The following is a 16,503-nucleotide window of genomic DNA, read 5'->3' as shown; positions in this document are numbered from 1 at the left end:
TGGTGCAGGCCCCTAGCATAGCAAGGCAGCTGTGGCATGCAGCACCCCAGGGTGGCTGAAGAGTGGCAGGGTTCTGTGGTCAGCCCCCAGTATAGCCTGTAAGGCCTGGCTGTGTTCAGGGTGTGCCCTGGCATCACCAAGGCCCCTGCGGTGAATGGGGAAGCTATAGGGTCGGAAACTACCCCATGTGGGAGGCAACCCAGCCCTCATGCGGCCAACTCCGGTGGGTGTGTTCCTGGGTAGCCAAACGGCTCCACTACTTTACTTACAGAATCAGTTGCTGCCCTCACAGTTACAGAGCTGAGTTTGAAAATGTGACCTGAGTGCAGCTCATGGGCTCCAAATGGGCAAACAAGAGACCCCCCACCATTCCCTTTATTAAAAAAAAACAAAACAAAAAAACAACCACCACCTCATGATTTTAAGCCAGTCTCCTGATTTGGCAGGGAAGGCTGACTCATGACATAACAGCCTTCATGCATGTAAAAGGTTGCTATAAAGAGGAGTGTGACACATTGTTCTCCTTAACCACTGAGAACAGGACAAGAATATCATGGGCTTAAATTGCAGCAAGGGAGATTTACGTTAGACATTAGGAAAAAACTTCCTAACTGGAACAAATTACCTAGGGGCAAGTTGTGGAATCTCTGTCACTGGAGGTTTTTAAGAGCAGGTTAGACAAACACCTCGCAGGAGTAATCTTAATACCTAATCCTGCCCCCGTCAGGGGCCCGACTAGATGATTTATCGAGTCCCCTTCTGGGTTTACACTTCTATGATTCTGAGTTTTAAACAGGCGAGATTGGAATAACACCCGCTCCCCAACTGCAGGGGGCGCCAGAGCAAGCGGGGAACCCTCCATCGCCCCCGTGAGGCCGCTACCGCGCCGGTCAGGAAAGGACAGCACAGCCCCGCCCCTTTCCTGCGCTAACTATACGGGTTGTGCACGAGCGCGCTATAGGGCGGGGTTACCTGTGTACGAGTCCTCGCTGGCCCCGCCCCGTGGAACGCAGTGAGCTCACCAGACTGCACCATCACAGCAGAGAGGGAGGGGGGGTTACGGCCCGAACCATCTCTGCCGGGCGGGGATCGTGAGCAGCAGAGTTACTGCGGAGCAGCCGCGCTCCCCTCCCCACAGTGTGCGGCGCGGCGGCGCCCAGGGCCCGACTGACCCCCTCTCCGCGTTGATGGTTTAGCCCCTGTGTCCCCCGTCCCCCCGCCCTCTGGCCGGGCGGTGGTTCGCTCCGGCACCGCGCTCTCCGGAAGTGTTGGGGCAGCTCGCCGCACGGCTGGTTCCTGCCAGTTCCGATTGGACCCGAGTCTCTGCTGCAGCTGCTGCCAGGTGAGGCCGCGCCGCGCGGGCCGGGGAGCTGAGTCGAGCCCGGTGACAGCGCTGGGCCCGGGCTGGGCTGGGCGGGGCGAGGCGAGGGGCCCTTCCCCAAGGCTCTGGCGGGGCCCGCCCGGGGGCGGAGGGCAGCGCGGGGCCGGTCTCCGCGCCGCACCCCCGGGCAGGGCGGGACCGGACCCCGCCCCGCCCCGTCCAGGGGAGACACCAGGGTCCCTGCTCCCGCGGACCAGGCCCTGGGGCGCTGCTGCGGGGACTCGCGGGCCCCTGCGCGAACATCCCAGGCGGACCCGGCCTGACCGACCACGCCCTGGGCGCCCGGACAACCCGGAGCTGGGGCCGATTCCGTCCCGGCCAGTTGCCCCGTCAGCCGTGACAGCGCCGGGAGGGGGCGGAGGGAAACCGCCTGCAGCCCCGTTCGCGTCTGTGCGCGGAGAGACGGGTCTGAGCCGGGCAGCGCCTGTGCGTGCGGGGAAAGGGACTGGCCGGAAACGGCTGCGGAAAGCCATGGCGGGGACTGGGAAACACCCCACCCAGCTGGGGTGATGCTGAGCTCGGCAACCGCTCGCACTGCGCCTCCGTTATGTCGCATTTTTTAGTCCGGAAGGGTCCGAAAACGTTGTATAAACTGTATCTACATACCCAGGAATTGGTTACACTCGTCAGTGCAGCGCAGCTGTAGGGGAACGTGGTCTGACACGAGTGAGAGAGCAGTGATGGAAGGGAGCTAATGGAATAAAAGAGAGCAGAAAATAGGAGAGGTAAGATAAGGAAAGGAAAAACAAGTATCCCATTCAAAGTGGTGGGTCTAGCCACTGAACTGAAGCACTGATTCCAGAAGAAGCTAATTCAAGCATTAGGAAGTTGTACCCCAAGGTGAGATTACTCGGAGATAAGGGACAGACTATGGGGAACTTCCATATAGGGTGACCAGACAGCAAATGTGGAAAAATTGGGACAGGGGGTGGGCTGTAATAGCCTATATAAGGAAAAGACCCAAAAATCGGGACTGTCCCTATAAAATCAGGACGTCTGGTCACCCTACTTCCATGGCTCTTATGTTCTTTCCAATTAGTGGGACATTGGCATACTTTGACCTGCTTCTGAAATGGAACTGTCCTTTTTATTATAGGGTTGAGGGTGACACTTTATTGATGTAAATACAGTGACCAAACTGAGTGTTATTTTTTTAGGCTCTGACTGTTTTTAAACTTGAGTAATGTATTCATATAGCACCACACACTACTATTTGCTGTGGAACCGTGCAGTTCAGTGGCTGAGCATTTTAAGAGGCAGACTACTGATCAGTGCTTTGTTTGCTCCACCTAATCTCAGATAGTGAGTAAAATGCAGACCACAGACCCGCTTCTCATTCAGACTGTGCAAGCACATGGACCTAGCTATCATGAGAGCCTCTGGGTTTTATAGAGCCATGTGAAAATCCAAGCCTTACATGATGGGGAAGAAGAAACAGGCGCACTCTCAGATATTTACTATTTTTAACTGCTTCTCCTTGTGCCTTTTTGTGCTATCTTTCATGTTAGAAATAGCCCCTAATTAGACAGTGGGAAATTGTCAAACTCTGATGAAAGCTCCTCAGTTTGCCACACAGGTGGGAAAACTTGTAAACTTTAAATCCGTGATATAGCAACTTCCTTGCTAACCTTGGCTTTAATTTTTTCCATTTACAGTTTGTCTTAGAATGTAGTGAGGTGTTGCAGTTATATCAAAGAACCAGGTTGCAGCTATAACTGCAGTCTTGAGAAATTAGGGCAAAACACAATAACTCCTCACTTAAAGTTGTCCTGGTTAACATTGTCACATTATTGATCAGTTAGGGAACATGCTTGTTTAAAGTTGTGTGATGCTCCCTTCTAAGGTCGTTTGGCAGCCGCCTGCTTTGTCTACTGCTTGCAGGAAGAGCAGTGTGTTGCAGCTAGCTGGTGGGGGCTTGGAACCAGGGTGGACTGCCAGCCCCCATCAGCTCCCAGCTCCCTGAAGTTCCCTGTACAGCAGCTGCCTGCAGTTCAGCTGTGTCCCACCCCCACTGCCATATGCTGCTCCTGCCCTCTGCCTTGGAGCTGCTCCCTGAGATGCCTGCTTGCTGTGCGGGGGCGGGGGGAGAGAAGGAAGAGGGGAGCTAATGTCATGGTGTCCCCTCCCCCCTGCTCCTGCACCCCACTTACCCAATCTTCCATAGAGCAGGGGAGACAGACCAGGACTCAAGACAGAGGGAGCTTGCAGCAGCTGCCTATCAGCAAGCTGATCTAATTAACAAGGCAGTGTACTTAAGGGAAATGGACATATCTCCCTCCATTCCTGCTGCCTAGTGTAGAGAGTTAACCTTGAGGGCTCAGCCAATTGCTAGTTCATCATTTAGCAGTAAAGGAAATATCCCACTCTCTGACTCCTCCACCTCAACCAAGCTTCACAATCATCATCACTGTGTACCAGTATTAAATTGTTTGTTTAAAACTTGTGTGTGTGTGTGTGTGTGTGTGTGTGTGTATGTATGTATGTATATATATATATACATGTCTTTTGTCTGTTGAAAAAAATTTCCCTGGAACCTAACCTCCACATTTACATTAATTCTTATGGGGAAATTGGATTCGCTTAACATTGTTTCGCTTAAAGTTGCATTTTTCAGGAACATAACTACAACGTTAAGTGAGGAGTTACTGTATTTGGGCTTATAAATAAGTAGTCTGTTTTCTTTTTAAGCAGTGAGCATCCGGCAGCTTTCAGTGAAGTTCATTTAGGCTATATCTTCACTGCATAATTAACCTGGCTCCTAATTAATAGTTTACCATAATTCCCCTCCTATCCACAAGCAAAAAAAGCTATAGTCTTCAGGTTTTTTTTTGGTGCTTTCAGCCTGAGCTAGCTGCATTTACTCCAGCTGGTAACTTGCATACCTTACTGTGAGGACACTGACTAAACCACTTGAGTGGTGATAGTCCTCCAATGCCTTCCCAAAATGCCTTGCCACAATTCTCTCCTGGGCATGCCCAGAAGGATAGACAAATTCTTCCACAATTCACTAGGAAACAATCATAGATCACTTCAGCTTAGTGCAGCTCCAAAAACATGGAATGGCCTCCAGAAGTTGTCTGAACATGTGGGAGTGCAGCACTGCTGAGGACACAGTAATTTGGGTAAGGCTTTGCAGGGTGGCTACTCACATTTGGGCTAATGAAGCTAACCTGGCTTCTCAGGGATGCTGATCACTTGAGTCAACCCTGTTGTGAAGACATAGAGTACCGTTTTGAACATTTGGTTTTGGGAGATTAGTAAAAGTGCTCTAAAGAGGACTTTTGCCCTAGTTCATAGATGAGTGAGCAGTTTATATATTATTTAAATGTTTACTTTTAATGAAGGGCACATCAGTTCTTGTGTATTATAATCACAAGTTTTAAAAGAATAAATTTTAAACAATAGCTGATATCAGTCATGTTATTCAAAGATACATTAGCAAGAATATAACTTGTGGGACCTTGCCAGCTGGAGGTCTGGTAAAATAATAGGGGAGAGGACAAGAAGGCAACTCCTATCCAAGTCAAACACTCAACAGATGCTCCTATGTATAAAACTTAAGTCCTTTAAAGTTTTCATGTGGATGAGTTTTCTCTCCACTAACGAGCTACATTTCCAATGCAGATATAATCTTCCTTCCCATGCAAGCCGTCCTCCTGTGGACTTGATAAAGTCTTTAGGAGCAGAGCCTGGGAGCTAGTTTACACTGGCAAGTCACGGCAGCGCTTTAACGTGGCTTATGAAGTCACAGCAGAGCTCTCCCAGTTCTCTTAAAAACAAACAAACAAAAAAAAAAAACCCATCTCCACGAGAGGCGTAGCTACCAGTGCTGGGAGCACAGCTCCCAGTGCTGGTGCTTTATAGAGCTGAAACTTGCTGTGCTCAGGAGGGTGTTTTTTCACACCCCTGAGCGAGAAAGTTGCAGTGCTGTAAAGTGCCAATGTTGACAAGCCCTCACTTTGATGGGCCTCCAGGTCTATAGGAGCAGAGCTTCCTTTCTGCAGATCTATGTAGCACCCCAGTTAAACTTTGGAACACATCTTAAGGCCATGCGTGGAATGGAAAATTCTAAACAAAAACGGTTACACTTAAGCTTGAAAGTGTTTCAGTGGAATTCAGTTTACACTTACCTCTCCCTCCCAAAAATGTGCTTTTCAATAATCAGCTTTAAAATTTTTTCCAAATGTTAGATCTGGAACCTATCAGTTAATGGATCCAGCCAATTCCTTTTTTATCCTTAATCTCACCCCACCTTTATTTACCATGCTCATCCCACTTTAACTTTGCCCTTAAAGTTTTCAGAGTTTACAAGCTCTGCTTACTCTAAAACAGGTTTGTTTTTTTTAACATCAAACCAATTATTTCAATTTGTAAATATATTCTTCTATTCCACCAACCTTCTATCATATTAGAAACCATGGAACTCCATTATAACTGATGCACCTTGGAAATATATTCCTTCAATACTGTCGTACATTTAATAAACTTTGATGGGATACATTCTACAGCATATTTTTATTTCAGAACAAAACAAGAGAACAGAGTTAAGGTTGGGTTTGTGTTGTAAACATATTGATGTGATAGTGACTTATAGTGACTTGTGAATGATTATATGGCATTGGGAAATGGCTTAAATGTCTTAGCACATCATTTCCAGACTGTACAACTTAAACAGAAAAAACCCCAAAATGTTGACTCCTCTCATAAAGCAAGCATGATATTTTTTCATTTTCAAACTGAAGTCTTTTAATGACTTTTTTTTGTTTCATTTGTTTTCTTATATTTTTCTCTCTCTCTCCCCTCATTCCTGAGGAAGAAAAGGGGTTCTGGTGATGAATTGGGGAGTAGGGGAATGGTAAACCTTTATTTCATCTGCTAGCAGTAAACTTTAACTGTAAATCGTCATTACAGCTGTTATGTAAGTTCTAAGTTTGTATTTGTCAATGTATTTACTTCCCCCTCCAGAATCCAATAATCAACATGTCTAGCAAAAGGGCAAAGACAAAGACCGCCAAGAAGCGCCCTCAGCGCGCAACCTCCAATGTGTTTGCAATGTTTGATCAGTCACAGATTCAAGAATTCAAAGAGGCCTTCAACATGATTGATCAGAACAGAGATGGCTTCATTGACAAAGAAGACCTGCATGATATGCTCGCTTCCCTTGGTAATGTTCTCCAGTTACAAAATTGTTACTTTCTGGTTAACAGTTGTCTCAGATAAGTCCAGTAGTATGAATTTGTTAACACTTCAATATGTGAGAAGTGTGTTGTGAAAGATGACTAACTTCTAAATGTGTACAGTGCTCTTCAATTTTAAGAAGTGACTTATTTACTTGTAGGAAAGGATCCCACTGATGCGTACCTAGATGCCATGATGAATGAGGCTCCAGGCCCCATTAACTTCACTATGTTCCTTACAATGTTTGGTGAAAAGTTAAATGGCACAGATCCAGAAGATGTAATCAGAAATGCTTTTGCTTGTTTTGATGAAGAGGCAACAGGTAAGTGGATGAAACACCTCTCTTGGGATTTCTGGTTTTTCTAGTATTGTTCAAGCCTAACAGTATAATCTAAATTTGATACATAGGTGAGGATCTGTTTTGCTAACAGGCTCATTTTGATAAAATGTGGTATGACACAGGGACAGTTGTCCTAACTTTCATGTCCTATCAAATGATAAGAAACTGATGTATCAAACTTGGAATGAAGATGAAGATTGTCCTCTTGTCTGTTTCTGTGTGAGCATTTGCATACCAGTATTTGTCCCCTATGATGGGACTTCAAGGAAGAACATGTAACTAGCCAATATGCAAACTCCCCAAAATGGAGTGTGAGATGTAACTGCCTGAGGAGGAGGAATTCACCAAAGTAGAAGGCTGGGTGGGCAAACATCAATTTCTGTGGCTTTTAAAATGCAACTGAGATGGGAGGCCTTTAGTTTGAAGGTAATTGACTTGGCCCGCTCTCCAGACCATACATCCACGCAGTATCCAAGGCTCTTGTTCAGGACCTCTTGTTGCATCTTAACTACTGTAATCTCCTCTTCTCTAGTCTTGATGCCAATCACATTATCCCCTCCTTAAGTCTACACAAAATGCCACTTTTCCTGGTTTCACTCTGACTACATCACCCTGACTGTGAATTCCCTGGTGTCTTGGAAAAAGGTCATTTCCGTTGTTGCAGAATCACAAATCCATGGGGCCCAGGTTGAAAGAAATGAGGTGGTCACACCTCTCAGCTACTGTTTCAAGATTTCTGCTGATTCAGTCAGATGCCATTGCATTGGTTTGCAGTCTTTTCATGGTTCAAAGTTATCTTTGAAACTGCAAGTCTAGAAACTTAATTTTTTTTAATGAAAGTTGAGATTCTGGAGCACAATCCAGTAGAAAGGGGTGAATTCCGGAGTACTCACTATACTTGGCAAATATAGTCCTATAAGCCCTGTGGAAACTGGGGTCAAGCCTTTTAGTGTGTTTTGAAATTACATCAGTTTCATACCACAGGTGTCATTACACATTACCTTATCTCACAATTGTCTCCTGTAGCATTTTTAATCTCATCTGTGGATATGCCATCTGAGCCTATCAAAGTGTATTGTCCAATTTCAAACAGCTATTTTGAACCTATATTTTTAGCACCTTTTGCCTTTTCAAGGGATATCCCCTTCCTGCTGGAGCTTAGGTAAACAGCCCTTCTTTGGTAAGGTCTTTTCAGATGTTAATTGACTTCCTCCCTCCCTACGGAAATGTCTCAATCTTCTTCTAAAAGAGGAAGTCTGTTAGTAGAGGAATTATTTTCTCTCCACAGGTAGTCTCTGATTCACTATGCCTACAGTTTAGTCAGTTTAGTCTGCATATCAATAAGAACATATAGAAAATTTTTACTCAGAAGTATTATTAATGTCATGCTTTCTAGCTTGCTTATTTATTTATTATCAATTGGCTTGAAAGGTGCCTCTGGTTCAGCCCCCATCCCACCTACTGACAAGGTTGACTTCACTATCTGTAAAGCATCCCTGATAGATCAGATTTAGTCTCGTCTTGAATTGATTCCACAATCTCCTTTAGCATCTTGCTCCATTGCCTAATTGTATACTTTATTTTTCTTGACATTTAACACATCTTTCCTGCTGATAGTTGTGCCCCTTTTTTGTCTTCATTGACTAATAAATATAAATGTTCTTCATAATATCCGTTCATACGTTTTTGACCACTATGTTGTTGCCTTTGACTTGTTTTATTTCCTGAGATCCGTACTTTGAACAATGTGTTGTTAAGAAACTTATAGTTACCTTGAACAATTTTCAACATTTATCAGTTGTCTCCATCTGCATGCATATGTATATATTCTGGGTCAACTAACTACTGTTACCTCAGTTCTACATCCGTGTAACTCCGTGTGATGAATAATGCCAAGAAAGTACACAAAGGAATGGAGTTTTTAATGGTGTGAAACTAGAGTAATGCAGTTGTGACCCAGGCTAACTTGATATAGCACATCTTCTTCCCCATTTGTTTTTCTCTCTCTCTCTGCAAAACATGTCATCCTTCTATACTGTAGTTGTATATACTATTCCTCCATTTCTGTCCAAATAGCACCGGGAACCAATCTAATTGTACTGGTAAAATTTGTTCCTCTACTCTTAGTTCCCTCAATATCTGCTTTGTCTCTGACTGTGTGCCCCAAGATCAATTCTAAATTAGTTGGTTTTATTCTTTTATTCCATCTGCCTTAGTGAGGCTACTTTTGTCGTATTCTGTCAGTATCCTGTTGAGTCTTGTTACCTTTGCAAACTTTTCCTAGTTTGGTAGCACTGTTCAGAGCTTTAATCTATTAAAGAACTATTCAGATGGAAGAATTCAGTTCCATGTAGATGATCCCCACCACCAAAAAGTCCTGCACTCTTATGACCAATAATCCCTACGCCATCTCTTGTCACTCATTTACCTCTAAATATTCTACCAGTTCTGGGATGCTAATCTGTGAAGTCATCTCCTTCGGTTGTTGATCCAGGTCTGTGACGTGCTATGATCCCATCCTATGAGCATCTGGCCCTGTTAATATGGATGTGGATAATTGAAAGCTTCTCTCCTGCTGTTTTTTAATGTAGAATATTGGTTTAAACTCTTTAACGTTGCGACACCATACAAAGGCTTGTCCACCACTCAAAGGTTGCTTTTGGTCCACTCTGCTTGTCTGGCTTTCTGTCCTCCGGTCTTCTCTGATCTCTGCTCACTGAGGTTATCTAGTCCCTTTCTAAAGCATCAGTCTCTGCAGAACCTGTTTCTTCACATGCTGGTTGTTTACTCCTTAATCATTGTGGTGTACAGCTGTCTTGCACAGTCTAATAGTCCTTCTTGTAGCAGTCTGTCAGCTAGTTTGTTTGACTGGTTTGTCTCCAGCTAGAGCTCAATAACTTATCCTTGCATTTGAGGCAAAGTAGGTCTCTTATCTCGACATCAGGATGTGGCCCATCCTCTGCACTCAGCTGCTTCTGCCATTTTTTCCCCCACTCTCCACTTTTTTGTACTTTCTAAATGTCTCTGGGATTATTTGCAACCAATGGCTCTAGTAATATCCATTGATAAGTTAACTTAACTTGGATACTGAAAATCAAGTTAGGTTATCTTATTCATTTTATCCCTGTGTTAATAATTTCCTTGTGTTCTGCTAATCTCAATTTATCATAAAATAAGTAGCTTCAGTTATCTCACCTTTTCTGGCCCATTTCCCTTTCTCCAACTCCTCATAGCAATATTTCCTGCCTCCTGATTTAACTTGCTCAGGCTGTCTGCAGGTCTCCTCAGTTATAAAACCTCCTCCTGGACATGTGCCACATAATTTCAGTATCCAAATGAAACCCCCTCTAGCAGCAGAACTTGACAGCAATGAAAAAGCCAAACTGTTGCTATTTAGTCATTAGAGGAAACTACTAGGTGTATTTGTGCATCTGCTGTAAGGTAAAGTTAAGAAGAATACAATCCCTTTAAAAAAAATGCAAATTGCACAATAAAGCAACGGTGACCTTATTTATTCCTGCCTCAGTTAGCAACGTCTTGATCTTCCATTTTAAAAATCGGTTTCAAGTGCCTGTACTTCCATGTACTATATCTTTGTAAAACAGTCCGTCTTTTCATGAATCCTTGTAAATTGCATCAAAGCAACTGCCTCTCTGGAATTTGAGAAGATTAGTTTATGGAAGTTTTAATCATGTCATGAAGAGCCATTCTGGTCTCTTGGGGCAAGTACACTCATTTATTGTATGCTATAAAAGGCAGATACGTATCTATTGCTGTTGGCATGACTGTTTATCCTATTGTTGACACACCTTTGCATTTGAAGAAGTACAAAATATTCTCTATCCTGATTCCTTGTATATATTGCATTCTAGGGGTCATTCAAGAAGATTACCTGAGAGAGTTGCTGACAACAATGGGAGACAGGTTTACAGATGAAGAAGTAGATGAGCTGTACAGAGAGGCACCAATTGACAAAAAGGGAAATTTCAATTACATTGAATTCACACGCATCCTTAAACACGGAGCAAAAGACAAAGATGATTGAACAAAACTGCAGACACCTGCAGATAACTTCTTGTTTTCACTCATGTTAATTTCTCAGGGTTGTTTTTGTTTTGTTTGCTGGTAGAACCTGTTGCATGCAGTTTAGCTTCACAGCTTTTGCCTTTCCATGAATTTATGGGTTTCAGACCATTATGGCACACTTGCACCTCTGTAATCAGACTGGAAATGGGGGATTTTATTGTAGTGAAAAGGATTTGGTGATAAAGGTCAGTGAATGTGAAGGCCAAGGGAAAAAGACCTATTTCTGGATTTTTACATTTTTATAATAAATATCATTTTGAAATAAAGATTGTTATATAAATAAAATACCTCATTAAACCTTTTCTTGTAAAGAGGCTTTTCTAACAATAGGAGGAAGCATTTTCCCAAGTTGACAGTTATATCCACTTTTGACATTTTAGTTCAGAATTAAAATGCTAAGCAGTGGGTTTACAACTTGTAACATACAAGTCTTCATTTAGGCGTTACCGTCCTTGCACTTAAGTTGGGCAGTGATATTACATTTTGTGAAATGTGGTGAGGAACCTCCTTAATTTAAAACTCTGGTACAGAGCAAAGGAATAGTTCCAATCTTGGAAGTCAATTTGCTTGGTGTTATGAAAAAATCCTGGAGTTGTGCCCAGTGTTAACTGTACAGCATTTAATATTCTGGTGACTTTAGTTTTTTGTGGAATATGCTAGGCTTTTCCAAAGGGAAAATATGTAAAAGAAAGATTTTTTGGCTAGACATGACCAGAACACCTGTTTCATGCTCCTTACAACGTCTGCAGGAGTGAGCCTTCTGGCAAATCTCAGACCTGTGGTGGTACTAGGTTTCTTTTTCGTTGATGAAAAATGTTTTCTCCTTTTCCTCTCTGCTTGCCATCCTCTCTCAAAATTGTCTTTTGGCTTTGGGGATGGACAGAAAGTGTGAACTTAACTAATGTTTCTCTCTCTCTGCTTTTACAATGTTATTTCTGCCTCTTTGGGGCAACTGGGAACGTATACATTTTGCTTTCAGAATGAAAGTTTATATTGGAAAGAGCTTCTGCTCGCTTGCCAGTTGGGGGACTTTAAAAAAAAATAAAAGGTAAAATTATGGAAAAATATGACATGGGATTGGATTTATTCATAGCTTTGTGTTTGATCCTAGGCCTTCTGTAAATTTTAAGTTTGAGGGGTAAATTTTCTACCCACAAAGATTCTATTAAAAGTTCCTATAATTTCAGTAGACAGTTCCGGTAAACTTGATTCTTTCATCTTTTTCTTTTTTTTTTTTTTTTAAATAAAGTGTGTGTGTGTGTGTGGGGGGGGTATTTATAACCATTTTTTATCCAAAACAACTTAATGAAATAATTGGTATACCTTGGCGCTAGTGTGTGTTTGTTCTTGTGCCACAGCGTAGGGTATATATCATCATTTTATCCATTATTCTGCACACTTAGAGGTCACAACTTGTGTATTAGACTGTGTTGCCTTGGGATTTAGCTGCTTGTTGGCTGTAGTTTGTCGCTACAGCCTAGCCTTTGTGTAGAAGGTTGGATTGTAGCATTCCAACGTTACTATGTTAGGACAAACCAAGTGCTCTTTAATATGTTTGCTAGGAAGCTACTATAATATAACTTTTCTGCTCATGAGTTTTGTACCTTAATTAGGAGGGATGCCCTTATGTGAAGCCTTGCAACTGGATCCCTCCAAATGTGGGGGGAAATTCAGTATCTGAATCGACGATGCATAGTGCTGCCCTTTCTGACTGGACCAAACTACTGAACTGAACACTTCTCAACTTTTTGAGGGAAGGTCTAGGTATGAATTTTCCAACATGTACACAAGTTATTTTTAGATTGTATCCCTTTTTGTTGTAATATGCATAACATTTCAATAAAATATCGCCACCCATCTCTTCCAGATTTCTTGAGGTTCAGTTTTACAGTCTAGGATAGCTATGAGAATGGAGGCCCTGCTTTATTTACCACATTTCCACTTGTTTTTACAGTTACTGGTTATACTTCTGGAAGTGAGGTTACAGAACTGACCAGTTGACATTGGCTGAGACTGTTTTGCTGGTTCTAGAAAGGTTGCTACTGTGAACTGAATTTTGGGAAAAGATCCATAACTAGTTTTGTTTAGAGGTAAGTTTGTGGCATTCTAACTGAACTGTCTTAGGTTTCAAAGCTCAGTGAAAATAAATGTATGATGCAAATGAATTCATTTTGAGCTTGGTGTTAGTGTAAAAAAAAAAAAAGTTAATGTAAAGGGGCTGAATCCTATACATAATTCATCCTAGGATGTGTGGTCTTGGTTTCTTTTGCATTTGATACATTAGTATATTGAGATGGAGTAGTAGAGAAACTGCCTACAGTGAGTAGTCTTAAGAAATTTCTACTTGTTTTACAGTTATTGGTTGTGTTGATGTTTCATATAGGAAGCATCTCTTAAACTTTCTACTGGTTTTGAAAGTTGACCAGTTTATAGTGCAACTGCTGTCCAGTGTTTCCCAAAAAAAAGCATAGTGCTAGAATGTTAACAGGGAGTCCAGTGGCACCTTAAAGACTAACAGATTTATTTGGGCATAAGCTTTTGTGGGTAAAATGCAGATGCATCTGAAGTGTTTTGTTTGTTTTTTTACCCACGAAAGCTTATGCCCAAATAAATCTGTTTGTCTTTAAGGTGCTACTGAATTCCTCGTTGTTTTTGTGAATACAGACTAACACGGCTACCCCTCTGATGCTAGAACGTTGTGAACTTACTCTGGTGGAAAATGCTGTATTTGAAGGTTTTATTTTTGAGGGGGTTTTGACATATTCCCCCAGCTGATTCTAGCCTGTGTGTAGGCTTCAAGTATGGCCAGTGATGTAGACTGGCTGCTGTGGTCATGGTGGGTTGGGTTTTTTTTGTTTTTTTTTTTTTAAACTAGCATGTTGTCTAGTTCAACTAGACTTGGGTTAGACACTACACTAACGCTCCCTCTCACTCGGTAATTGATAGCACCAGCAGAGCTGCAACAGAAGGATAATGTCTCAAAAACCACAGTGGGGACTTGTGATTTTAAAGATGTTTAGGCAGCATGATCATGACCTAGATGTGGGGATTTTTCATTCCTAGTGTAAAGAAAAAATTAAACCAAAATATTAATAAATCTCACATGCATGAAATTCATACCACACAATTAGTGATTTCACATGAGAAGTCGTCTGTAGCATCACTGACCCAGCCAACATTTTTCTTGTCAGTTTCATTTATTAATCCCATTATATGAACGATAGATAAGCCTGTGGAGAAATAATGTTGAATGTTTTATTGTATTAGGAAATGCTGTTTTGAGTACATTCTAGCAGGATGAAAAACTCTTCACTGGCTTTTTAATGTAATTTCAATAGCCAGTGAAATGTCCTAGAGCTCTGCCCTTCTTTTGGAGTGTGACCACTGCGTGGTGGTTTTTTGGTTATCCTTTGAAAAAAAATATTACCACCTGTATATGGAAATAATGCAGGACAGCTGCTTCTGCTCCAGCAGGCAGGAGGGGAGATGGAACAGGAGAAATAAAGGTAGAAAAAAACCTGCAACATAAAATGGCTCAAAAAGTGGAGAAGAAAGTGAAGTAATAGAAAAAGGCTGAAAGAAGCAGTGAATGAGACATGTACTAATGCGCAGAAGGAAGACTAGAAAATAAGGAGAAAATGGAAAGGATAAAACGTCTAGGTTAATTTTCATAAAAATCGATGGAATTTGGCTGTTTTAATGGTGGTGTGGAATCATCTGAATCTTACCAGCTGATTCATTACAGAAAGTTAATATACTGCATACCCTCTACAGTTTAAATGTTGTAGCACCCTCATTTTCATTTAAAACCAGTATTTTTTACTTTGAACAACATTTAAAACTATCACTAGGTGGCACTACCATTCCTAGTACTAACTTAGCTGTACAATATAGTCATTACCTAAGTACCCTTACCTTACTTGGTGCTGGACAATGCATAGAGAAAGATATGGTCTCTGCCCCCAAGGAATTTCCAATTACAGCAAAACTAATATCAGGATTTCTTCCCATGTACTGAAAGTTCACTCTAAGTTTAGTCTTTAGGGAAGAAGAAAGTGTTCATAGAATCATAGAATGTCAGGATTGGAAGGGACCTCAGGAGGTCATCTAGTCCATGCTCAAAGTAGGACTAATCCCCAGACTGATTTTTTGCCCCAGATCCCTAAATGGCCCCCTTAAGGATTGAACTCACAACCCTGAGTTTAGCAGGCCAATGCTGTGTTAATTAAAGTAATGACACTGTGGCATTTAATTTCAAAAAGGAGAACTATGCAAAAATGAGGGGGTTGGTTAAACAGAAATTAAAAGGTACAGTGACTAAAGTGAAATCCCTGCAAGCTGCATGGACGCTTTTTAAAGACACCATAATAGAGGCACAACTTAAATGTATACCCCAAATTAAGAAACACAGTAAAAGAACTAAAAAAGAGCCACCGTAGCTTAACAACCATGTAAAAGAAGCAGTGAGAGATAAAAAGGCATCTTTTAAAAATTGGAAGTCAAATCCTAGTGAGGTAAATAGAAAGGAGCATAAACACTGCCAAATTAAGTGTAAAAATGTAATAAGACAAACCAAAGAGGAGTTTGAAGAGTATGCAGTGTGTGTATCCATATGTTTGCTAAGGGCCAGATTTCTGAAAGATGTTTAGGGTGCATAGTGGGATTTTTTAAAAAACACTTAAGCTTAACACTTTTGAAACTCTCACTAGGTGCTCATGTGCAGGTTTATGGGCCTAAAAACCTTTGAGAATCTTTCCTTATTCATCTATTCTGATATCTTAAATCTTGAAGGATTCTATAGATATGGTTAATTTTTGATTAGTAAGGACAAGACCTACACCAGGTGGGCATATACTATCTCACAGCTGCCTACTGTGGGATTTCTTGCATCTTTCTCTGGAGCATCTGATGCTCTTCCCTGTCTAAGACCGCCTACTGGACTAGAGGAACAACGGGTATAATACAGGATGGCAGTTCCTATGTTCTATAATTCTTGAATATTAGATGTAATTAAAGCTATTTATCTTTAGGGCTACAGGTTTGTCATAGCATTCGTGTCCCGGATAGTGTGATTTTTGTCCATGACACTTATGGCTGTGATTTCATTAGGGTGAGCCCTGGCCTGGGCCCTTCTGCATCCCACCCCAGGTTGGAGCAGGCTATCTGGCAGCTCCCAGGACAGGGTGAGGGAGAAGGGTGGCCCTGGCTGCATGCTGTGGTGAGAGCCAGCAGGCTGGAGGGGGGAGTGAGGGTCACCCCATGAAATGGTACCCATTGCTGTAGGGTGAGTGCACTGTAGGCTTACTCTGCTACACTGCCCTGGGCCTCTCCCTGGGGACTGAACCCAACCCCTCACCCCAATCTGGTCTACCCCACTAAATGGCACGCCTGCGCCTTTACACAATTTCCCCTAAACCCATGACTTCTATTACAATTTACCCTGACTGCTCCACAATACATAACCTGAAATGTTCCAGGTGTGTCTAGCACTTATCTGCTCTGATAATAGGTGCTGGAG

At 42.4% G+C, this 16,503-nt stretch overlaps 1 protein-coding gene across 3 annotated transcripts; it reads left to right on the top strand.

Moving 5' to 3' along the window:
- The first annotated feature begins 1,079 nt into the window (after window positions 1-1,079).
- On the top strand, window positions 1,080-12,052 carry LOC120397469 (myosin regulatory light chain 12B-like). Of its 3 annotated transcripts, none has more exons than XM_039523342.1 (5): window positions 1,080-1,342; window positions 1,992-2,106; window positions 6,347-6,545; window positions 6,720-6,881; window positions 10,772-12,052. In XM_039523342.1, exons 3-5 carry the CDS (start codon window positions 6,362-6,364, stop codon window positions 10,942-10,944), a joined length of 519 nt encoding a protein of 172 aa, XP_039379276.1. In that variant the 5' UTR covers window positions 1,080-1,342; window positions 1,992-2,106; window positions 6,347-6,361; the 3' UTR covers window positions 10,945-12,052. The 3 variants fall into 3 exon arrangements, with proteins under 3 accessions (XP_039379276.1, XP_039379277.1, XP_039379275.1); XM_039523343.1 differs by having other exon boundaries at window positions 1,992-2,221; XM_039523341.1 differs by lacking the exon at window positions 1,992-2,106 and having other exon boundaries at window positions 1,085-1,342.
- The last annotated feature ends 4,451 nt before the right edge of the window (window positions 12,053-16,503 follow it).

Source organism: Mauremys reevesii, linkage group 2 (genome assembly GCF_016161935.1).
Source record: "Mauremys reevesii isolate NIE-2019 linkage group 2, ASM1616193v1, whole genome shotgun sequence".
NCBI lineage: Eukaryota > Metazoa > Chordata > Testudines > Geoemydidae > Mauremys > Mauremys reevesii.
The sequence above is the reverse complement of the archived record's forward strand: the minus strand, read 5'-3'. Positions and strand labels throughout refer to the sequence as shown.

Coding starts and splice junctions, on each gene's coding strand:
- LOC120397469 (XM_039523342.1), top strand. CDS start 6,362: ATGTCTAGCAAAAGGGCAAAGACAAAGACCGCCAAGAAGCGCCCTCAG. Junction 6,546..6,719: donor TGATATGCTCGCTTCCCTTG/GTAATGTTCTCC, acceptor ATTTACTTGTAG/GAAAGGATCCCACTGATGCG. Junction 6,882..10,771: donor TTTTGATGAAGAGGCAACAG/GTAAGTGGATGA, acceptor ATTGCATTCTAG/GGGTCATTCAAGAAGATTAC.